The following is a 24,552-nucleotide window of genomic DNA, read 5'->3' as shown; positions in this document are numbered from 1 at the left end:
GTCTTTTTATTACTCACTTTATGCATTCATGTCACCCATTTAATGCATGAATCTGTTTTAGTGCTTCAGAAGAATAGACACAGGGCACTAAGTTTTATTAAAACAGTGTGAAAATGGTTTCTGACAGATGGAGTGAATCTGACAAACGGAATTCTTTAATTATTGTACTAACCATTAACGTGTGTGTGTGTGTGTGTGTGTGTGTGTGTGTGTGTGTGTGTGTGTGTGTGTGTGTGTGTGTGTGTGTGTGTGTGTGAGTGACTGTAGAGGCACCGTAAGCCAGACATTTATCTCAGGAGGTTTGTGCCTGACTGTGACTGCTAGTTGTCCATATGCAGTTTAGAGTTACAAACCAATCTGCTCATACTTTGGGTCAGCAATTCAAACTAACCCCTGAACCAAATAATTAAAAGGATAGATCATCTAAAAATTTATATTCGGTTATCACTTTCTCACCCTAATGTCGTTTTTCTTCTGTTGAACACAACTTTAGATATTGTGAAGAATGATGGGATCCAAACAAAATTGGACCTAAATTGACATTCATTGTATGGACAAAAACACTGAGACAAAAAAATATCTTTGTTCCAAAGAAGAAAGTCACAATACTCATTGTTTCAAAGCAGCTTAACAGAAAATCATGATGTCGACGTTTATAGTATCTTAATATCGTCATGCCGTATAGGCATGCATAGCAGTTGAGTGATAAAATTAAAATTCGACAATACAAGCAATCAAGAAAGTCATACAGTTTTGTAAAAACATGAGGTTGAGTAAATGATGGAAGAACATTGGAAAATTGGAAGAACTATCCCTTTAAAGTTCTATAGACGTGATTGAAATCAGTGGTTAGTTTCATTTTCCAAGTTAATCTCAAATTTATGATTTTTGCCTGGTGGGGAAAAAAAATCCATGTAAAAGTGCAGCAATCATACACTCCAACACATGCTCACATTCCAGGGCGTGAGAGTGCAAATCTTGCTTATGTGTGTGTTGCTCTTTAGTATCAGTAATTTTCAGGCCTGTTCTACACTAAAACTTATGACATCATGTCCAGATCTTAGTAATCACTCAGACAGGACGATGAGAGATTATCAAAAGGACACAGAAGTCACAAATTATTTAAAGTGTAGTGTGTAATAAAGCTGTTCACTGTAAAAAGTGAACAGTTGGATCAACTTTAAAAAATTACTTCAATTGGCAACACCTAAAGAAATTAAGTTTTCTCAACTTAAATTATCACGTTTTATCGTGAAAAACGTGATAATTTAAGTTGAGAAAACTTAATTTCTTTAGGTGTTACCAATTGAAGTAATTTTTTAAAGTTGATCTAACTGTTCACTTTTTACAGTGTTTGTGAATATAAAAGGTCTGCAAATTGTTTTCCAAAAGATAGAACCGATTGTGAACTGCCTGAAACGAGGAGTCATCATCAGTAATTCCAGTCTTACTTCTTGCTCGATTCGCCCTCAAACATTAGCTGCGTTTACATGGACATGATGTGAACCTTTGCCTGATGTGAACCTTTAAAATAGCATATTTAAATCGGATAAACTAGGCAATTAATGGCATGATTTGAATTGTAGACATGTTTAAGGTCAGTCTTGTAGGAGTCTGTTGTTTCTTTTCTTCTAAAGTACTTCATTGTTCTCTCTTTGCTGTTTTTCTTTGTCTAATCTCGTTTCTGGCTCCATTAATTGGTTTATTATCTCCCTGACTGTGTTTTAGTGATGTGAAGGTTGGTCTAACCCTCCTGCTTTTGGTTAATACAGCGCAACAGATGTCCTGTGACTGTGACTGTACACATTAGGAAACTGTAAGGCGGGTGCCAGTAAGTCTGGGCTACCCCACGAGAAAGCAAAAGGCTCTCCAGAGAATTAACATTCGAACTCTCTTGCATATGTAACAGCAACATCCGAGATGCACCACACAGTGCAGCTCACATTTACAGTCTCTCTCTTCCCCTCATCACCTAAAACTCACTAAAAACCTATGCAATGTTAAATGTGTACAATAAGTAATTATGCATGTTTGGTATCATTTGAAATGTCTCAGTGCGACTGGTACAAAGGTCTCATCCCCAAAGAAGTTACACAAAAGGTAATGAAGTTTTTAAGAGTTTAGAGATAACTTGCACACAGAGGGGGGAGCGTCTTCCAGGCAAATGGCCTCCTGCTCTCAAAAGGTGGAAACTCTGAATGCAAATTCCCATTGTTAGCAAATGTTTCCTTGTGAAAGAAGTTTCTGTCTTGGTCTTGGTATATAATAAATTGCAACAAGAGGCTCGGGGCGATTTGTAACTCGAATTAGCCCGTGATGCGGAGTGTATGCAGGCATTCCGCATCATGTATTTTATAATGTCAGGTTCGCATCTTCTCTCTTTATTTCCAGAGCATTTGATGTTTTGTATTTATTATCTTTGAACTGATTATGAAATTGGCATGATACATTTACCTGACATAATAAATTGTTACATTTGATTTGATTCCGACTGACTCTGAAATTGTTTTCCAAAGTAGATTAAACGGATTCGTATGTTACCGCAAGTTTTGCGTCAGATTAGTGACGACTAATATTTGGCACTAATTCAAGTGTACGTGCTTTGTAAAGACAAGAAGTGAATTTCCGTTTAGGGCAGCAAAAGTGCCGCTTGACCAACCTAAATGTGGGTGTGTCTTACCTCTGTTTTAATTTAATGTTCCTTTAGATAAGTGTACGTGGGAAACCACGGCATGGCCAATCCAAAGCTATTATAAGACAAGTAAAGTTGGTTGACTTGTATAGTGGCCATGCCTCTACTGAAGTAAACGTTACTTTAATTTCAAGTGTATGCAATCACGGGGGCTATAGCAAAGTATCTTTGATTGTGTAAGCGTGAATGTGACCGATCTGAGGTACATTGCAATTACTTCTCTTTACTGACCGAAACTGGTGAGATTGTGATCGTGAGACCCACATTAAGCAAGGCGGGAGGACCTCTGAGCGACATAGCTTCCTAATATGAATGGGTAAAATATAAGTGAAGAGTTAAATAGAACAATTAAATGTATTGCTAAACTATTATATAACTGACCAATAACCAATTGGCAATCTAACTTAAATTCGAGGTTGTGATAAAATGGAGTTAGATACAAAATGGAGTCAGATAAAAGCTTAAATGGAATTAAATTACTTGGCCACACGGAAAGAGAGTAACACGCAGAGACCCGTTCTGGCGGAAACCACCATTTTGACCGATCCAGACAGGTTTACAAAACGTTAGTTCTAATGAGTAAAAAAAAAATTGCATCATTAAATATCCTGGTTTGTGACTTTAAAACATTATTTTTTTATTTTTCAAAATGATGGAAACTCTTCGTCTTTTAAAATAGACATGTAATATTACATCCATTCAGTTTTTTGGTCACTGGCTTACACATCTCTCAAAGTTCAGTTTGCGGTAGCTATTGGAGACACTGACATCATTTCAATCCTGTATGTGCACATAAGTAATTCTGCCAGAATCCAATTAGAGAACCGTTAAAGGGGATTATAGCACACTTAGTCCTGCTCTTTCCCAACCTGATTAAAGGGGTTTATAAAGCTTTTACAGTGTTGTGCTTCACAGACAGGTTTAAACCCGATGAGCTTGAGAAGATCAGCCCAACATCGTTTTTCTTGCTTCATCCGCCACTATGCTTTGGTTTTGGAAAGGCTTAACACACTGAACCTGTTGCTGACAGGTTCAGATCCATCTCTGGTCTGGTGAGCAAAGATTTATCACTACTGAGATTAGAGAAGTGCATGGGCATGTTTCTGAAACTAAGCCTTTTTTGAGACCATTAAAGGGATAGTTCACCCAAAAATGAAAATTTTGTCATCATACTCATCCTCAAGTTGTTTCAAACCTAAATGAGTTTCTTTGCTCTATTGAACACTATTGGTAACCAAACAGTTGACTGCAGCCATTGACTTCCATAGTATTTTTTTCCCCTACTTTGGATGTCAATGGCTATACCGTTAACTGTTTGATTACCAACATTCTTTAAAATATCTTGAGTTTTGGGTGAACTTTCCCAATTATTTAGATTTTCTCAGAGAAATGTCATTTTCTTCACCAAACCGCAGAAAATTATCATATATTGTTTCAGTTGCAAAGTAAGTTTAAGTGTTACCATGGTTGTATTGAATTCATTGTCTTTGGACAGGCTTATTTTCAATAATTACACTAATTTATTTGTTTTGTTTTTTTTACAGAAATGTGAATTTGAGAGGTGCTTAGCTCATTTTTTTTTAACCAAAAATTACTATACTTTTTTTCTTTATGATTTCAAAATTGTATAGGTTTTTCTTTTGATTTTTGGTTAAAATATGACTTGAATATTATTATTCTTTTTTTTATACATTTGGAGATTATGCAAGAAGCACAAATTCGTATCTGGCATTTAACATTTCCTAATCCTATTCCCCTTTCTTCCCCTCAAAGTAGCCGGAAATAAATACATTGTGTTAGCTGTTGAAATTTGAGACCAAACATGTTTAAAAGATTTTAAGGCTTGTTTATTTTGTCGGTTTGATCTTTGGAGGTTAAGGTGGAGTCACTGGAGGATATTATGTCATTGTTCTCAATCCAAGCGGTTTCTGGTGCCTTTGGCCCAGTTGAGTATTTGTCCCTGTGGGCGTCTAGTTGTGAGTCGGAATTACAGAACTAATGGGAAATTGGGGTGCTGACCCGTCTTCCTTTCTAAAACCACATCCGGTTCTAGATTTAGGCACTGATTGTTTATTACCTGATTACCAGCATATCCTTGTGGTCCAGTCCCCCACTATGCGGAAGGAAGGCATTTGGGCCCCCCTGTGGAAGCCACATATGTTTCAATGCTACATGTGCCAGTTGACTGACGCATCGCAAATCACCACAGCAACCTCAGCGGTGCCGGAACTCGAGAGAGTCACGTGATGTTCAGCATCATAGAGTTTGAGCTCACCAGCTCCGTCAAGGTCACAGTAAACAGTCCACTCAGCACAAACACATTCATTCAGTCCCCTGTGAGAAAAAACTCACATCAACATGCATTACCATATAACCCCATTACTGTACATCAACAACATAACATCATGCAGCCATGCTGTTCTGTGCAAGACAACTTTACACAGTCACACTCTCAAAAAAAACACGAATGCACAGCATGTAGCAGATATTTAAATTCTGTTTTAGATTTTTTTTTCATATGACAACAAAGCACAACAATTTGTGTGTGTGTGTGTGTATGTATATTAAATAATTAAATACTAGTAAATATTTTTTATTCTATTTACATTTGTCCTCCTTTATAATTTTTTCAATGTTAAATTACTTTGTTCAGTATTGCTGTTTGCAACATGATAACATCAAACTCTTTTTTAATTAATTGTGAATCAAAGTAAGGAATTCGTAATTGCTTAGATATGAGTGTCTATTTCAAGAAGGAAACGTCTGCCAGTTCAATGATTCGTAAAACTCAAGCAAGACATGGACATCTTGATTAAATCTTGTGTCCTCAGACATTCAGCAGCTTTTGTGTATTTTCTAGAAGTCAGTGAAATGTGATAATGGCTCATATCTTCAATGACTGACCTTAAAACAGACCGTCCACTGACCTTTTGTGGAGAGAAAGATGGAGATCTCTCAGCGTGGGGGAGGGAAGGATGAGGGGATGTGTTGGTTTTTGGCAAAGCAGGCAATGTGAGTTAATTCATTTGTGTGTGTGTGTGTGTGTGTAATACATTAAAAGAGAAAGGAAAAGGTGGGAGACAAGATTAAAGGAAGGATTAAAAGTGACCTTGGCGTGTCATAGAGGTGAAAAAAGGCAGACAAGGAAGCTCAAACATCGTCACGTCTCTCCAGAGGTCTGCATTTTAATAGCGTTTCCCTGTTCATGCTGTATCAGATACTCCTTTGAACAATCTGGTTGTGACACCCTTGACATCTGGAGCCTTTGTACAGACTTCAGCACTTACAAGACAAGGTTATTCCCATCCAAGTCTGTAAATATACAAGAAAAAAAAACGATAAACTTAAACTATTTAACAAATATACACTAAACTATTTCTATTTTTATACACACTGTATGCTTTTATCAGATTTTAATATTTTATATTGTATATTTGAATATATATGTGTCAAAATAATACATTAAAAGTATATTTATTTATTTATTATTTACTAATTTACACACAGAGAGAGAGACACACACACACACACACACACACAAGAAGTTATCTTAGGTGGCAAAATCATTAATGTTGCCTACCTTTTTGGAATGCTGGAAATTGCTGTCTATGGGAAGCTCATGAGTTTTTGTAATAGAACTATAGAGTTGTGCATAGAAGTCTTTAAGAGATTGCAGTCTTTTAACCCCTTAGGCTGGAGTTTATCAGAAGTCAAACATTCACGATGAGTCATCGGCACACATGCTCATTAGAAGCCGCTAATGAACAGGAAGCCTAGTGTGTGATATCACTGCTGGTCTGTTCGTACAACAGAATTTGTTAGTCTGTCAGACAAAATATGACAGTGAATGAGTATTGAATTGAATGATATTTGCATACAGAGTTCGCCTTCGGCCAAACACACATACTCTGTGCAAATGCAAATATGCAAATGCAGTCACGAATGCTTGGCCAATCAATGCATTGCATGCGCACAGTTCTGTTGTACATAACAATGTACTTAATATACACTCACCGGCCACTTTATTAGGTACACCTTGCTAGTAATGGGTTGGACCCACTTTTGCTTTCAGAACTGCCATAATTCTTTGTGGCATAGATTCAAAAAGGTGCTGGAAACATTCCTCAGGCCATTTGAGTATAGTGAACTTATTGTCATGTTCAAGAAACCAGTTTGAGATGGTTGTGTGAGAAAATCCCAGTAGATCAGGAGTTTCTGAAATACGCAGACCAGCCCATCTGGCACCAACAACCATGCCACGTTCAAAGTCACTTTTTTCTCTGCCACATTTTGGAACACAAGCTTGCCTTAGAAATCTTTATTCATATATTTGCACAGTTTTGGGCCCACGATGTTCATAACTCCAAAATAGATTGTAAAATTTGAATCTGAATGAAATGGCCTCAAATCTCATGAGATAGAGCTCCTGTACAAACAACAAGCATAACTTTTTTAAGTACGGACATTTGCATTTATTACATTTACATTTAAATATAATACAATCAAAATATGCTGCATGCAGGTTTAGTTGTGTATTAGTACAATTGATGTTAGCCGCCGTACTATTAAACTCAAATTATTCCTAAAAACACATGCCGTTAAAACACACAATCAATAAAAGCAGTTCCCTGTTGACACCTGTGTGTTAGATGGACATTAAAAGTCAATTTCCCTGTAGTATTCAGCTCAAGGAAATTGCAACATGTTGATGCGTTTCAGCTTCAGCGTATCTCGTTCACAGACATTACAGAGCTCAGAAATCAGGGCTAAAGCACATTTACGTTCCTCAATTCCTTTAGCCCATAATTCTGATGCAGTCCTTCATTTGAAACATGCTTACTAAATCTGATCCCGTAGTCTAATGGTTTAATCATAATCATCTAATCTGGCTCTTTCTCTGTATTAGAAAGGTCATACATAGTGCAGTCGTGGTCGAGCGGACGTGCACGCTTAAAGAATTTTTGCTCTTATCATTTCTGCTCCAGACAGATTCTAGGAAGTACTAATCCTCTAATGGGATGGCATTGAATTGGTGCATCGATTCCGTGTTTGTCTGAAGCAGGGGATTCCTTGGGGAACCAGGGGAATGTGTTTCTTCTCTGCCTCGTCTGTTTTGATAACATTGTTCAAACATCGTGTCCTCGACCCTGTTTCCGACGTCACGCTTTTCAGTTGAACAAGAGCACTTCGTTCAAATAACACAGCTGCCAACCACTTGAAGAGAGAAGACAGGAGACCATTGAGAGGAAAGTCACAAGTTGCCATTTTTTGGTAGAAATGGACATAACTTAAGCTACTCCCAAACTGACCGATGTAAATATTTGTTCATTTTTTTATTATTCCATTTTTATTATCAGTATCAGGACTGTCACAGAACTGAATAAAAAATTATGCTAATTTGTTAGCAAAACCTTCTTTTTTTCTCACTTAAATAAACACTCCTTCAAAGTAATATTCAATGTTAAAATAAAAAAGTAAAGAAATAAATTAAGTGCTTTCAGTTTTTCAGATATCAACTGGTTAAGTCAGTATTCATTACTATCAGTATGGAATAAACACTGGTATGTGTTATTTTTATTTGCGGTTGTATTAGGCCCCGATTACACCTGACTCGTTTTTTTGCAGTGAGAGGCTCCGTTGAAAAAAAAGCAACTCCGAGTGGAAAAAGCGCCCGACGTCATCGCGTTTTTTTCCGCTGTCCAATCGAATGAATGGAGAGGCGGGCCTTCCGTTGTAGTGATGAAAGCTACAGTTGCTTGAACGCCCGGAGAGTGCGATGATGGAGGATAAACTTGTGGTGCTCTCGCGGATTACCAGGAGCTTAACGACTTCACGAACCGCAACTACCACAATGTTAACAGAAAGAAAATAAAGTTAATAAAAGGCTGATTTGACGTTTACTTGACTGACAGGACAGGTGTTTCAGTGGTTACCTAGCAACATAAAACACTGCTCGTTCTGTGTGATGGGGCAGTTCTCTGCACCTCGCGTTCTCGAACCTGAAAAACGCATTAGGTGTGATCGGGGCCTTAAAATCCAGTGTTCACAAAAAGTGCCATTATACTACAATGTTGGCATTTTTTTTAAACTTGTTTTTAACATGATTTTTGGACGTTGCATGGTACTACCATGTTATTACCATGTAATTACCATGTTACCATTGTACTACAATGTTGGCTTTTTTGGTTTTACCATGTTTAGAGGGGACATTTAGATGTTTGTATTTTGTAAATACAATAGGAAATGAATTTTAATGTATTATCGTATACAATCATATTGTCATAGTACCTTGTTTTTTATATATACACTCACCTAAAGGATTATTAGGAACACCTGTTCAATTTCTCATTAATGCAATTATCTAATCAACCAATCACATGGCAGTTGCTTCAATGCATTTAGGGGTGTGGTCCTGGTCAAGACAATCTCCTGAACTCCAAACTGAATGTCAGAATGGGAAAGAAAGGTGATTTAAGCAATTTTGAGCGTGGCATGGTTGTTGGTGCCAGACGGGCCGGTCTGAGTATTTCACAATCTGCTCAGTTACTGGGATTTTCACCGCGCAACCATTTCTAAGGTTTACAAAGAATGGTGTGAAAAGGGAAAAACATCCAGTATGCGGCAGTCCTGTGGGCGAAAATGCCTTGTTGATGCTAGAGGTCAGAGGAGAATGGGCCGACTGATTCAAGCTGATAGAAGAGCAACTTTGACTGAAATAACCACTCGTTACAACCGAGGTGTGCAGCAAAGCATTTGTGAAGCCACAACACGCACAACCTTGAGGCGGATGGGCTACAACAGCAGAAGACCCCACCGGGTACCACTCATCTCCACTACAAGTAGGAAAAAGAGGCTACAATTTGCACGAGTTCACCAAAATTGGACAGTTGAAGACTGGAAAAATGTTGCCTGGTCTGATGAGTCTCGATTTCTGTTGAGACATTCAGATGGTAGAGTCAGAATTTGGCGTAAACAGAATGAGAACATGGATCCATCATGCCTTGTTACCACTGTGCAGGCTGGTGGTGGTGGTGTAATGGTGTGGGGGATGTTTTCTTGGCACACTTTAGGCCCCTTAGTGCCAATTGGGCATCGTTTAAATGCCACGGCCTACCTGAGCATTGTTTCTGACCATGTCCATCCCTTTATGACCACCATGTACCCATCCTCTGATGGCTACTTCCAGCAGGATAATGCACCATGTCACAAAGCTCGAATCATTTCAAATTGGTTTCTTGAACATGACAATGAGTTCACTGTACTAAAATGGCCCCCACAGTCACCAGATCTCAACCCAATAGAGCATCTTTGGGATGTGGTGGAACGGGAGCTTCATGCCCTGGATGTGCATCCCACAAATCTCCATCAACTGCAAGATGCTATCCTATCAATATGGGCCAACATTTCTAAAGAATGCTTTCAGCACCTTGTTGAATCAATGCCACGTAGAATTAAGGCAGTTCTGAAGGCGAAAGGGGGTCAAACACAGTATTAGTATGGTGTTCCTAATAATCCTTTAGGTGAGTGTATATACTATAGTACTGAAAAATGTGCATATTGATATCACATACTATTTACATGGAACTCTGAGGAATACAATGGAATTTTCATGGTACCATGTCCAAAAATATGAACAGTACCCTGTCAAAAGTTAATCAGCAGATTCCGATCCCAGAATCCCGCTGCTGCACTAGAAAAGCACATGATTAAACAGAACTATGAATTTAAGTGCACAGTGGATTAACTGCATGATTTCACCCTGCATCATCACCGCACGCTGCTCTGGCTCGCGTGGTCCAGTCATTTGGGATGGAAATTGGGTCAAATTGTTTCCTGTGTTCTCCATTCATGCAAACACCCAGACCCATACAGAAAAATGTCTCTCTGCTGCTCACACCTGGGACATCACTGTTGGCCTTTTGATGTGGCCCTTTGTCCACATGACTGAAGATCACTTCAGAGATGCTTTATGTGGCTCATAAACAAAACAGTGACGCATACTGTTCACTGAATTACAGCCGTGTAGCCAGCGCACTTCATGCTGCTCATTTAATGACCAGTGGGAATCCAGAGAAAAAATGCTGCTTAAAAAGTTTCAAATATGTATGCCTAAATAACTTTCATTTGGGACTTTAAACTAAGACAAAGCAGGTGTTTCACAGTATATCTTTATTATAATACACTTTTCAGTTGGTTTAGATAACAGCTGAACACTTTTAGCTTATTCACATCAGTTTATTTCAGAGAAGTGAAAATAATGTGGAGACTGTCAGCAATAAAGAGCTCTTTTATCATCTTTAGCAATAAAGATGATGGATGAATCTGTTCTTTTTTGTCTAAAATGCATTCGGTCGCCACAAACCAATCACAGTATGTTCACAGTTTGGGTTTAAAGACTCTTACTGAACTTGCCTCACACTGCAAAAGGCTGATGACACCATTAAACCCATTGAGCACACTGACAATTTTAACCCGATCTACTTCAAGACTAGGTTTTTCCAAGTTTTCCAACTTCAAGACATTTTTCCTAATCAAATTTTGTCTTTTTTTTCCATTTCAGGCTGAGATGTTTGGTGAAACAGTTGGAGAGAGGTGAAGCTTCTGTTGTGGACCTGAAGAAAAACCTTGAATATGCTGCATCCGTTTTGGAGTCTGTCTATATTGAAGAGACGAGGTAAGCACAACTCTGACACACACATTGTGAATTTCATCACATGTTAAATCATCACATTTGTGGTCAGATGTCAGGAGTCAGAGGTATATCTCGTTCCTAGAGTGCGTTAGATAGTTTAATCCCTAAAGCTTCTCTTAAACCCCTATGTTGATTTAACATAAAGATAGAAAAGGGATTGCAGCTCTGTAATGCTGTCTTCTCGCTGCAACGAGTGTTCCAGTATTTAATGTGTTTTGTTTCAGTTGTTTAGACAGAAATTGAAAATTTGGCCACCATCTGAGAAGGAAATGTGCCATGTTTCAAATTAAAGAGAAAATTCTAGATTTATTCACTCAACCTCATGCTTTTCCAAACCTGTTTGACTTTTTCCCATGGAACACAAAAGGAACATTTTGCAGAATGTACATGTTTTTGTTGTTGTTGATTGTTGCTTTCTATGCAATTGCAATGAATGGGGCTTTCAGACTTCAAAAAGGATGTAAAATACCATTAAAGTATCTTTCTTTTTTTCTTTTCATTGAACAAATTGATTCTGTTCACTAAACCAGTTTAAATGATTCAGTCGTGAATCTGACTAATGGGTTCTAATGATCAACTCAATGACTCAAAAACCAAATCATAGTAAATCTCAAACACAGATCAAACATGACATACCCCTGAAAATTGAGGTCAAAATTATGAAGTACTAAGTCATATTTATGAGATAAAAAAAGTGAAATTATGACAAAAACTAAATTATTACATGACTCATAATTACGAGAAATTTGAAATTATTACTATAACTATGACTTTCGTCATAAATTTCAATATTACTTTTTATATTACAATCATGACTTCATCTCATAATTTTGGCTTTGTGTCATAATTATGAGTCAGTGTAATAATATGCATTTTATCTTATAATTATTACTTTTTATATCATTTACCAAATCATGATTTTTTTTAACATGGCAGAAATGGGCTTCTGTTTAGGTGATCAGATATGTTAGTTTGTATTTCTTTGTCTTTGAAGTAGAATTGTATATTTTTATCCATCACTTTTGCTCACAGGCGTTTTGGCTGAAATTTCATCTGACGTGATCGGAAGTGACATGACTTACCCAAGTGTCTTCAGACAGCAATCGTGTCTCATGTTTGTGTGTGTGTGTGTGTTTCTGCAGGCGGTTGGTGGATACAGAAGATGAGCTCAGTGACATCCAGTCCGACTCGGTTCCCTCAGAAGTGCGTGATTGGTTGGCATCAACTTTCACACGTCAGATGGGGCTGATGTTAAGACGGTCGGAGGAGAAGCCGCGATTTCGCAGCATTGTGCACGCGGTGCAAGCTGGGATATTTGTAGAAAGGTTTGTATGAGGTTTTCCAAGGCTACCAGTATAAAGTAAACCAATTTAAACCCTATATACTTTCAAAGAACTGATCCAGAGCTGATACATTTTAAACAGGGACTGACTGGCTGGATCGATTGATCTGGACTGACCTGTGACCCTGCTGTGCATTTCCTATCTTGTGTTATATTTCCAGCACGGCATGCTCCTAAAATATTAATGTTAAAGGTCATCTGGAGTTAAACAAGGGATTTTCCCCCGTTTTTTCACTTCCCAGAGGCTCTCACACATTGACAGAAGTGTGTTATCTCTTTCTGACAGGATGTACCGACGGACCTCCAACATGGTGGGGCTGAGCTATCCGCCCAGCGTGATCACGGTTTTGAAGGTAATGAAGCGGCCGAATCAGATTCGAGGTTGTGCCCTCAAATGCACATATGCACAAACACACGCATAACCTGGTCACAGCATGAATGCGAAACATGTGAATGCGACACGTTTTGAATGCACAATAGCTTACGAGAGAAACAACAAGGCAAAGGTTTGTGTCCAGGCAAACAGCCCTGTTTAATCAACCGAAGTGAACAATTGATCTGTCCCTCGGCCAGCTGGGTTACCTGGCGCACACACACATGCGGTTTGGACAGGACAGAGAGAGTTTAGACAGTTTTTTGGTATAGTCTTATAGGATGCTGTATATGTGGACAACACGGATTTCATTTCCTTTTGACACAAAAAATCACACTTAAATTACTGTGGAAAAATAAATATCATACATTATTGTGGAGAGCAAAAAATTGGAGATTTAAAGAAATTAGTACTTCTATTCATCAAGGATGCATTGAATTGATCGAAAGTTACAGTAAAGACATTTATAGTGTTACAAAAGGTTTCCACAAAAACATCACAAAGCGAATTTCAACATTGATAACAGTAAGAAATGTTTCTTGAGCAGCAAATCAGCATATTAGAATGATTTCTGAAGGATCATGTGACACTGAAGACTGGAGTAATGATGCTGAAAATTCAGCTTTGCATCACAGGAATAAATTATATTTTTAAATGTTTTAAAATAGAAAGCAGTTATTTTACAATATTACTGTATTTTTGATCAAGTAAATGTAGCCTTGGTGAGCATATTGACTTCTTTCAAAAACGTTTAAAACATCTTACCAACCCCAAACTTTTGAATGCTAGTGTATTAGGCAAAATGCAAGAGCAAATTCAAAATATTCCACTTTAATACTTTTCTCCACACGAAATTATAGTCCAGTATATACAGTACATCCAGCAAACTGCTGTTATTCGATCAAGAGTCATTTCAGAGCTGTTATCTGCTGCATCTGTTCTCCTATCAGCTTCTCACATATATCACAATTTGTGGCAGAACAGTCGTTTCAGTAATAAGTCTACCATCTTTTAAAAATATTATTTTGTTCTGTTGCCTATTGTGATTCAAAAATTCTTGCTGTCTTCTAAGGCTGTGTTCGGAATAGCAAATACCCCTGCAGTTTGTAGTATTACACTATGCTGTGAACAGTACAAAATGCAGAATTTCATTGTCAATGGTAAAAAAAAATACATTTGAAATGAAAAAATAAAGTGCCCCTATTATTCTATTTTAAACGTTCCTAATTTTGTTTTGAGGTCTGCTATAGCATGCATCCAATGTCCAAAAAACACTTTTTTTCTAATAATATTCATTGAAGGATCACCTCTTTTTGCACAGTGTCTGAAATGGTTTAATAATGGATTCAGTCTCTCTAAACTCCTCCTCTTCTCTGATTGGTCAGATAACCCAGTCTGTTGTGATTGGTCTACAGATTACAGCGTGTGTTGGAAATGAAACCCTCATTAGCATATCTGAATTTCAGCTCCGGAGGCTTCCTCAGCGCTTGATACATAGTGCTATGAACAGTAACAATGTATCAAATCCAGTGCGAGCCCTCATTCTTTGGATTATGAAAATATGGAAGTGGATTCACAGCGCCTTCTCGACATGTTGACAACACGACATGCTTCTACAACATGTTGCTTCTCAGCTGAAACTACAGTGTTTGAGGACGGGTCAAAGTACTAAATGAAGACCATAGGCTGGCATTATGCAAATTTGTTACAAAGCTACGTAGATTTGTTACGGAAGTGAGAATGGATTTGCTGACGACTCGTTTTGGCATTTCAGAATCGATTCTTTCTTTTAGGATACAGTAACTTTATTTGTCATGCACTTTGATATATTTGATATACATTACACACTGCATGAAAGGTAACATATTCACAAAAGAGAATAATAGGGGCACTTAAATGAAATAATTTTTGTTGTGATGCATGTAAAGCTAGGGCTAAACATCTAGATTTTTAGATCACCCAGCATTTGTAAACATTCAAACCCATTTAAATTCCACATGCAACATGACACAGAACCTTTTGCTGAGGTGTGTGGATAAAAGTCAAATGAACTGAATAATGTGGTGTCCTAGTGGTGAAGCCTCTAGGCTGGTCTCACAAAGGGCAGAGGTTCAAACTTTAGAAATGGAATAGGGATCCTGCAGTCCCCTATAAGTCTAATGCCCTTAAGCAAGTCGGATTACTTTATCTGCAAGTACTGTAAGTGTCTGCTAAGTGACTAATTAACAGAATACTAATACAGATGTTCTTGTCAAACAATAGCAGAAATCTGCTTGCTCCGTCCACCTAACCTTAATAGAAAATGAAGATAATAAGCTGAAACTAATTAGGCTTCGTTTTATATAAAGAGTTTTTAATCCTTGCGAGACCTCTTGCTTTGTCCAGCCCTCATTTATAAAGATGTGTAGAATCATTGTAGGTATTGATATGCTAATTTAGTGCTCAAGAAACATCAGTAAAAAAAATACAAATAATCACTGATCCCAGACTTTTGAATGCTAATGAATGTTGTAGAAATAATATTTTTTTAATATCTTGGATTACTCACTTACATCACTTTAAGTCATCAGAAAAAAAGGTTGTATAAGAACACAGTTTTTGCCTCACTTTTAAAATAGAATCAAATACGCGTATGAGTGTTTTATAAATGAGGCTGCAGGTTTGTACTGGATGTCCTGGTAGCTTCGCAGCAGGATTTTGGCCTCTCTCTCTCTTGATCTAACAGCAGTCAGTAGATCTGCATATATATCGCCGCACATAGCCTGAAGCTATGGAAAGCTCTGAGCCGTGACTGAGACAGAGTGCAGGACAAATATTCCAATCTTAGGATGTGAATATTTAATGCAGCATTTTGCAAATGTTCATTGCAACCAACTAATCAAACCTACATAGAACTTTCTTTGAAAGTGATGAGATGAAATAACAGAGGGTCAAACTCAGAGTAGATGGGAGAGAGAGAGGGAGAGAAAAATCGAGAACGCAGTTTAATGGATAAACCACAGGCGGCCATAATGTGGACCAAATCTTCTGTACTATTATTGGTTCATTTCATGACTCAGGATTGAAGTATAGCATGATAGAATCACACATCATTCATCATAGACCCTGTTTATAAGGGAGGTGAAAGTAATTTATATGTTATAAAAAAAAAAGAAATGAGGTTGGTATTACTAGGCTACATTATGCAAAAGCAGCAATTTGTAAGACCCCGGACTGTGAACATCTTATCACGTTTATAGGCATCGTAAAATGAAGTCTTAGAAGTTGCTTTTACATAGCTCAGAAGATGCACTGAGATCTCATTTATGATTTTTCTTTCCTCGTTATCCACGATTATATACACTACCATTCAAAAGTTTGGAGTCTTTCTTGAATGAAACTTTTATTCAGAAATGACGAATTCATTTAATCAAAAGTGACATTTAAAATATTTCTATTTCAAAAAAATGCTTTTTCTTGAGCACCAAATCGGCATATTAGAATGATTTCTGAAGGATCATGAAGTAATGATGCTGCAAATTCACCTTTGCCATTAGAGGAATACATCACATTTAAAAATATGCTCGAAAACAGTTATTTTAAATTGTAATAATATTTCACAATATTACTGTTTTTTAATCAACCAAATGCAGCCTTATGAGCATAAGAGACTTCTTTTAAAAACATTAATGAATCTTACAGACCTCAAGAGTTTTTGAGCAATAGTGTATTTCATGTTTAAAAAGTTGATTGTATTGATATGATAATAATGGTAAAGATGTTAATACACTGACAGATCTGTCTGTTTTGTTGTTGTTCTAGCATGTGGACACGTGGTCGTTTGACGTCTTCTCACTGAATGATGCCAGTTCAGATCATTCACTGAAATTTATTTTTTATGAACTTCTGACCAGATATGATTTAATCAATCGCTTTAAGGTAAGATGCTCTCTCTTTTGTTTTCATTATAAGACCAAAAGGTCAAGATTTCAAACCGTAAAACTTTATCTCAGAGTGGTTTCCTTTGTAATATCATGGTATTGTTGAACTGAGTAAATTATAATAAGGTAATGTGAAAGATTAATGTATTTTTACATTTACCATCATTTACCATCTCTTTTGAAATCACATTTACAGCATGTTTGAATTTAACCATCATAATGACATTTCATAGCAAAGGAACCAACATCCAGAGGATCATCTGTGGGTTGTTATTCTAAAGTCACCATGAAATCAAAATTGACAATTCTTATTTTTTAATGAATTTTTTGCAGTATTTATTAAAATATGATTTATCCGTACACATCATTGTTTTTTTAATTCATGTGCCCTCGTAATCTTTAATAAAAATACCTCCCCTTCCTCTTGAAATGACATCTCTTCTCTTCTCTGATGACTAGCGCGAGGGCGGGGCAACCTGTCACTCACATGAGATCGACCAATAGCAAACCACAACAATCCAATCAATTCCTGATTGACACGCCCTACATTTTTTCTTGTTTGAGAAGCAGTTTCACTTAGAAATACTGGAGAATAGGGTGGAATAGACTATCGCAACTTCTGTTTCATGCCGATTTTAAGGCCTTTTTGTGCATCTCCTCAGATCCCTGTTTCTGCTCTGGTGTCTTTTGTGGAGGCCTTGGAGGTGGGCTACAGCAAACACAGAAACCCATACCATAACCTAATCCACGCCGCCGACGTCACCCAGACAGTGCATTACCTTCTGCTCAAGACCGGCATGGTTGTAAGTCCAGAATTGCACCGCAGTCTCCTATGCTGTATGAATTTAATCAACAGTCCTGCCATCGGGATTTGTGTATCTTTATGTGTACTTGGGTAAAATAATCATGTACATCGAGTCCCCTCGGTTGTTTATTATTATTATTTCTACTGAACTGAGCTGTTGAAGTATGTTGTATTAAGCCTGACACTGCACTTGAGGTATTTATTGAGGTTGGGGCCCTCAGAATGGTCCGTTCTCGCTTCATGATGCCGCTCATATACCAATCGATAGGAAGTTAATCTCCCTCGACGCCTCAAAACACACTCCTGTCACTCCCGCAGTGGGCTCATTAACCTCTCCGTGATGTGTGGACTTCACACTGGCGTTCTGACAAATTATTTGCCCCCTAGCATTTACACCACTGATGATTTCTTTTTGTTATGCTGGCTCTTTGGTGATTTAGTGCTAATACAAGATAATGTTATGCAAAGAAGAGTATATGTGCAGAAGAATAAGGAACTAATATAATTTAATTTCCTGTATGCTTATCTTCAGTTCAGCAGAATGATATTATTATTCATAGAAGAATATGGAATGGGGCTTTAAACTGTCTGATAATGAAGTGGGTTTGAAGAAAGTTGAACACAAAAGGTGTTTGGAGTGGTTTTTGCCTTGGTGTGTGATTGTTAGGGTGGTCGCTAGGCACAAAAACATCTTTCTATTGAGTTGTCTTCAAAGTCTGCACTTTAAAACAAACATTACAACACAGCCAGTGTAGTTTCATTCATGAACAAATGACTATTTTGAGCTGTTCTATTTAGTGAATCAAAAATATACAGGACAAGTAGTGCAGTCTGATTCCTGAACGTATGACTCTTTTGAGCCAGTCCTTTTTAGTGAATCAAAAATGTATAGGGTGACCAGTGTAGTCTGATTCCTGAACTTATGACTCTTTTGAGCCAGTCTTTTTAGTGAATCAAAAATGTATAGGGTGACCAGTGTAGTCTGATTCCTGAACGTATGGCTCTTTTGAGCCAGTCTTTTTAGTGAATCAAAAATGTATAGGGTGACCAGTGTAGTCTGATTCCTGAACGTATGACTCTTTTGAGCCAGTCTTTTTAGTGAATCAAAAATGTATAGGGTGACCAGTGTAGTCTGATTCCTGAACGGATGACTCTTTTGAACCAGTTCTTTTTAGTGAATCAAAAATGTATAGTGTGACCACTGTATTCTGATTCCTGAACGTATGACTCTTTTGAACCAGTTCTTTTTAGTGAATCAAAATTGTAGTGTGACCAGTGTAGTCTGATTCCTGAACGTATGACTCTTTTGAACCAGTTATTTTTAGTGAATCAAAAATGTAGTGTGACCAGTGTAGTCTGATTCCTGAACGTATGACTCTTTTGAGCCAGTACTTTTTAGTGAATCAAAAATGTATAGTGTGACCAGTGTAGTCTGATTCCTGAACGTATGAATCTTTTGAGTCAGTCCTTTTAGTGAATCAAAAATGTATAGGGTGACCAGTATAGTCTGATTCCTGAACGTATGACTCTTTGGAGTCAGTCCTTTTAGTGAATCAAAAATGTATAGGGTGACCAGTGTAGTCTGATTCCTGAACGTATGACTCTTTTGAACCAGTTATTTTTAGTGAATCAAAAATGTAGTGTGACCAGTGTAGTCTGATTCCTGAACGTATGACTCTTTTGAGCCAGTACTTTTTAGTGAATCAAAAATGTATAGTGTGACCAGTGTAGTCTGATTCCTGAACGTATGAATCTTTTGAGTCAGTCCTTTTAGTGAATCAAAAATGTATAGGGTGACCAGTATAGTCTGATTCCTGAACTTATGACTCTTTTGAGTCAGTCCTTTTAGTGAATCAAAAATGTATAGGGTGACCAGTGTAGTCTGATTCCTGAACTTATGAATCTTTTGAGTCAGTCCTTTTTAGTGAATCAAAAATGTATAGTCTGACCAGTGTAGTCTGATTCCTGAACGTATGACTCTTTTGAGCCAGTTCTTTTTAGTGAATCAAAAATGTAGTGTGACCAGTGTAGTCTGATTCCTGAATGTGTGACTCTTTTGAGCCAGTCCTTTTTAGTGAATCAAAAATGTATAGTGTGACCAATGTAGTCTGATTCCTGAACGTATGACTCTTTTGAACCAGTTCTTTTTAGTGAATCAAAAATGTAAAGGGTGACCAGTATAGTCTGATTCCTGAACTTATGACTCTTTTGAGTCAGTCCTTTTAGTGAATCAAAAATGTATAGGGTGACCAATGTAGTCTGATTCCTGAACGTATGACTCTTTTGAACCAGTTCTTTTTAGTGAATCAAAAATGTAAAGGGTGACCAGTATAGTCTGATTCCTGAACTTATGACTCTTTTGAGTCAGTCCTTTTAGTGAATCAAAAATGTATAGGGTGACCAGTATAGTCTGATTCCTGAACTTATGACTCTTTTGAGTCAGTCCTTTTAGTGAATCAAAAATGTATAGGGTGACCAGTGTAGTCTGATTCCTGAACTTATGACTCTTTTGAGCCAGTCTTTTTAGTGAATCAAAAATGTATAGTGTAACCAGTGTAGTCTGATTCCTGAACGTATGACTCTTTTGAACCAGTTCTTTTTAGTGAATCAAAAATGTAGTGTGACCAGTGTAGTCTGATTCCTGAACTTATGAATCTTTTTAGTCAGTCATTTTTAGTGAATCAAAAATGTACAGTGTGACCAGTGTAGTCTGATTCCTGAACGTATGACTCTTTTGAACCAGTTCTTTTTAGTGAATCAAAAATGTAGTGTGACCAGTGTAGTCTGATTCCTGAACTTATGAATCTTTTTAGTCAGTCATTTTTAGTGAATCAAAAATGTACAGTGTGACCAGTGTAGTCTGATTCCTGAACTTATGAATCTTTTTAGTCAGTCCTTTTTAGTGAATCAAAAATGTATAGTCTGACCAGTGTAGTCTGATTCCTGAACGTATGACTCTTTTGAGCCAGTTCTTATAAGTGAATCAAAAATGTATAGGGTGACCAGTGTAGTCTGATTTCTGAACGTATGACTCTTTTGAGCCAGCTCTTTTTAGTGAATCAAGAATATACAGGGCAAGCAGTGGAGTCTGATTCCGACTCTTACGACTTTTAATGAATAGTTCATAAAGACGAGTTACTGATTTGAATCAGTCTTAAATACTATCCTGTACGTTATGGACATTATAGCGGAAATGTATCCAGAAGAATCGTAATCGAATCCAGCTTGTGAATCAGAATTGAACTGTAAATCTAAAGGGATTTAGATTTTCTTGGTTCTTCAGCATTTTTCTTGTTATTTCCCTTCTTCCAGAATTGGTTAACTGAGTTAGAGATCTTCGCTATGCTGTTTGCCGCGGCTGTGCACGATTACGAACACACTGGCACTACCAACAACTTCCACATACAGACCCGGTATTATTGAAAGTAAACTCCAGTATCATTCAGTTCAGCAGACCCAATACATCAGTGGCCTTGAACAGAACTTGTGTTTTACAGATCCGACACAGCCATCCTATACAATGACCGTGCCGTACAGGAAAACCACCACGTGAGCGCTGCATATCGCCTCCTGCAGGAAGACGATGAAATGAACATCCTCTACAATTTGTCGAAAGATGACTGGAGGTTAGAAACGTTTGGCAAACCTCAAATCAGCTAAATCAGTGATCTTGCTTGCGGAGAACATTTTATTTTTCAACTTATTTTCTAGTTCAGGTGCTTTTATTGCAGGAGTTTTTATATTAAAATATACTTTAAATGTATATTTAAATATATGAATATAATAGACTATGTAAAATGTGTAAAAAGCAGAGTGACTGTGACTAAGTAAATGTGAGAGTAAATGTGACTGTCAGTAGAATAAAATAGTTATTAATCTCATTATTTCTGGCCAAGATGTTAAAAGCAGAATGAAAACATTTTTGGTGTTTTTTTTAACACTATTTTCCCCTTTTTCATGGGACCCTCTGGGAGACCCCAGTTTGAAAACCCCTGCTTCATAAAACCTATAATAACTAATAACTAACTAATATGCCTACATGAAGAACCTGTATTGCATAAAATGCAGTAAATGCACGTGAAAATTATTGTATGACTGAAATTAAATATATAATCTGTCCTGTGCCAGATTAAGGTCAAATATGTTTGAGTGTACAATGTATATCAAATCAAAATATATTTATTCATATACGTACATCAAAACTGGTTCTTGATAAGACGAGAGCTCTTTACTGAATGTAACATGCTGTAAAGGCTGTGAAGTATTACTTCAGACTTTTCTTTCTCTCAGAGAGTTGAGGGCCCTGGTGGTCGAGATGGTCCTGGCCACCGACATGTCCTGTCACTTCCAGCAGATTAAAGCCATGAAGAACTTCCTCCAGCAGCCAGAAGCGTAAGTTCGGTCACACACATCAGGGTAACGAGGAGGAAGATAATCACACACTGTTCATTCGAAAACATTTCTGCATCTACAGATATTCATATCCACATAATGAGAGGTTGGACAGAGTGTTTATAACAGCTCTGAGGGGCTGAACATCTCTGTCCTCTGCAGGATTGATAAACCCAAGGCCTTATCCCTGTTACTGCACACCGCTGACATCAGCCACCCTGCCAAAAACTGGAACATGCACCACCGCTGGACCACCTCACTGCTGGAGGAGTTCTTCAGACAGGTCGGTGTCCCGACACCTTGGGATTTCAGTGTAACCCCAGTGTCAGTGTCTTATATTCTAATAATATAAGCATATACGTCTTTATCAAACTTATTCTGGGTCATATATATACATATATACAAAATATATTAAATCAATTAAATATAAAATTAAGATATTAAAGATTAATTTAACTAAACTGTAAAGTATTTATACATATGGTGTTATTTGTTTTACTTCATGTAATGCATGCTTATTTTAATAATAGAAATGTGTCCAGACAGGATCATTTTATCGCTGTAACAGTGTGATGAGAATTTTATTTATTTATTTATTGCATTTAGTTAAAGGGATAGTTCACCCAAAAATGAAAATTCTGTCAGTAATTACTCACCCTTATGTTGTTCCAACCCCGTAAGACCTTCGTTCATCTTCGGAACACAAATTAAGATATTTTTGATTAAATCTGAGAGTTGTCTCACTCCTCCATAGGCTTCTAAGGGACTGAAACTTGCCGGCCCAGAAAATGTATTAAAGACATCATTAATATAGTCCAAGTGACTCCAGTGGCTCAATCTTAAGTTTATAAAGCGACGAGAATATTTTTTGTGCGCAAAAACAAACAAAAATGTTGCACGTCACCACGTAGGCTCACTATTGGCCGACGCTGGTCATGTGTGATACGTGGTGACGTGCAACACAGACGCGCTACGCTTAAACACTACGCGAAAAGAACCGAGGCCCAGAGAGAAGGAAATGAAAAGTGGAATAAAGTCGTTATTTTTGTTTGTTTTTGCACACAAAAAGTATTCTCGTCGCTTTATAAACTTAAGATTGAGCCACTGGAGTCACTTGGACTATATTAACGATGTCTTTAATACATTTTCTGAGCCAGCAAGTTTCAATCCCTTAGAAGCCTATGGAGGAGTGAGACAACTCTCAGATTTAATCAAAAATATCTTAATTTGTGTTCCGAAGATGAACGAAGGTCTTACGGGGTTGGAACAACATGAGGGCGAGTAATTACTGACAGAATTTTCATTTTTGGGTGAACTATCCCTTTAATTCGAATTTGAGGACAAAATGCCCGTAATTATCTTAAAACTACTGTGAACGTGCAAAAAATAAATAAAAAAAATTGCACAATACGTTGTCTTCCTTTTCTTTTTGATTTGACAAAAATAAATGCTGAATAATTTATACAAAAAGCTACAAAGTAAATGCCTCAAACTAAACTCTAAATGTCTGTGATCTGAATTTAATTTGCCGCAAATCCATCCTAGTTCTTCCTAGAAAGTGCTCATCATTGCAGCAGACCAATACCTTGTAAACACAGCTTTGTTTCCCAGTGGGCCTATAAAAACCCTTTGCACCCCGACTCCCGGAAATTGTGTTCACAATCAGACTGGAGATTGAGCTTTTGAGTAAGCTCTTGCTATTTTTGTGTGCAATATGCATCGTGAATGGCCGGTGGGCGTGCTGTCTGAAGCTGAGAGCAGTGTCCCGTAGACATCTTTATAGTTCTTCAATCACACAGTGAGCATTCTCTTTCTCTCTCTCTCTCTCTCTCACGCTCTCTTGCTCTGTCATTTCATCGTCCATATTCCCATTCTGTGGTCATCAGCACTCTGATCTAATCTCAGATTGAGTCTTAATCTTATTTAGCATTCCAAGCCTGTAACGGCCACTGTAAAAATCCCATTAATCTCCTCTAAACATCCATTTCCCGCATTCTAACCTCAACATTTGAATCTCGGCTGCTTCGTTCCATCATCTTTTTTGCATCTCTATGAAGATGTAGAAAGTCATTCAGAGTTTTCTTTTTTTGTTTGATTGAATATATAATGCGGTAGAGTTCAGTTTCCTTTGCTAAATGAAAACGGATGTAATTCTGATATTAACAGTGTGTTTTTCAGACATGATTATCTCTCCAATAGTCCCAAACCAATTAACTTGCCATTGTCTGATTTGATATCTCACCGGTTCCGTCTTGGTGTTCCTACAAGAGTGAAATTGAATCTATGATTTATTGATGTTTAGGCTAATAACTGATCAGTTCATTGCAGGTAAATCA

At 37.4% G+C, this 24,552-nt stretch overlaps 1 protein-coding gene across 5 annotated transcripts in view; it reads left to right on the top strand.

Annotated features, from left to right (window-relative positions):
* pde1ca (phosphodiesterase 1C, calmodulin-dependent a) overlaps nucleotides 1-24,552 on the top strand; it is a 53,377-nt gene that overhangs the window by 17,201 nt on the left and 11,624 nt on the right. For all 5 annotated transcript variants that reach the window (XR_014626109.1, XM_084398490.1, XM_084398491.1 and 2 more), the window contains exons 3-11: nucleotides 11,253-11,366; nucleotides 12,527-12,709; nucleotides 13,013-13,079; nucleotides 16,901-17,017; nucleotides 17,682-17,822; nucleotides 21,137-21,237; nucleotides 21,322-21,450; nucleotides 22,115-22,216; nucleotides 22,379-22,499. Coding sequence is in view for 4 of the 5 variants with exons in the window: in XM_084398490.1 (XP_084254616.1) it covers nucleotides 11,253-11,366; nucleotides 12,527-12,709; nucleotides 13,013-13,079; nucleotides 16,901-17,017; nucleotides 17,682-17,822; nucleotides 21,137-21,237; nucleotides 21,322-21,450; nucleotides 22,115-22,216; nucleotides 22,379-22,499 (1,075 nt within the window). In the remaining variant the exon portion in view is untranslated. The remainder of the gene's footprint in view (nucleotides 1-11,252; nucleotides 11,367-12,526; nucleotides 12,710-13,012; nucleotides 13,080-16,900; nucleotides 17,018-17,681; nucleotides 17,823-21,136; nucleotides 21,238-21,321; nucleotides 21,451-22,114; nucleotides 22,217-22,378; nucleotides 22,500-24,552) is intronic.

This window comes from Rutilus rutilus (genome assembly GCF_951802725.1).
Source record: "Rutilus rutilus genome assembly, chromosome: 24".
NCBI lineage: Eukaryota > Metazoa > Chordata > Actinopteri > Cypriniformes > Leuciscidae > Rutilus > Rutilus rutilus.
The sequence above is the reverse complement of the archived record's forward strand: the minus strand, read 5'-3'. Positions and strand labels throughout refer to the sequence as shown.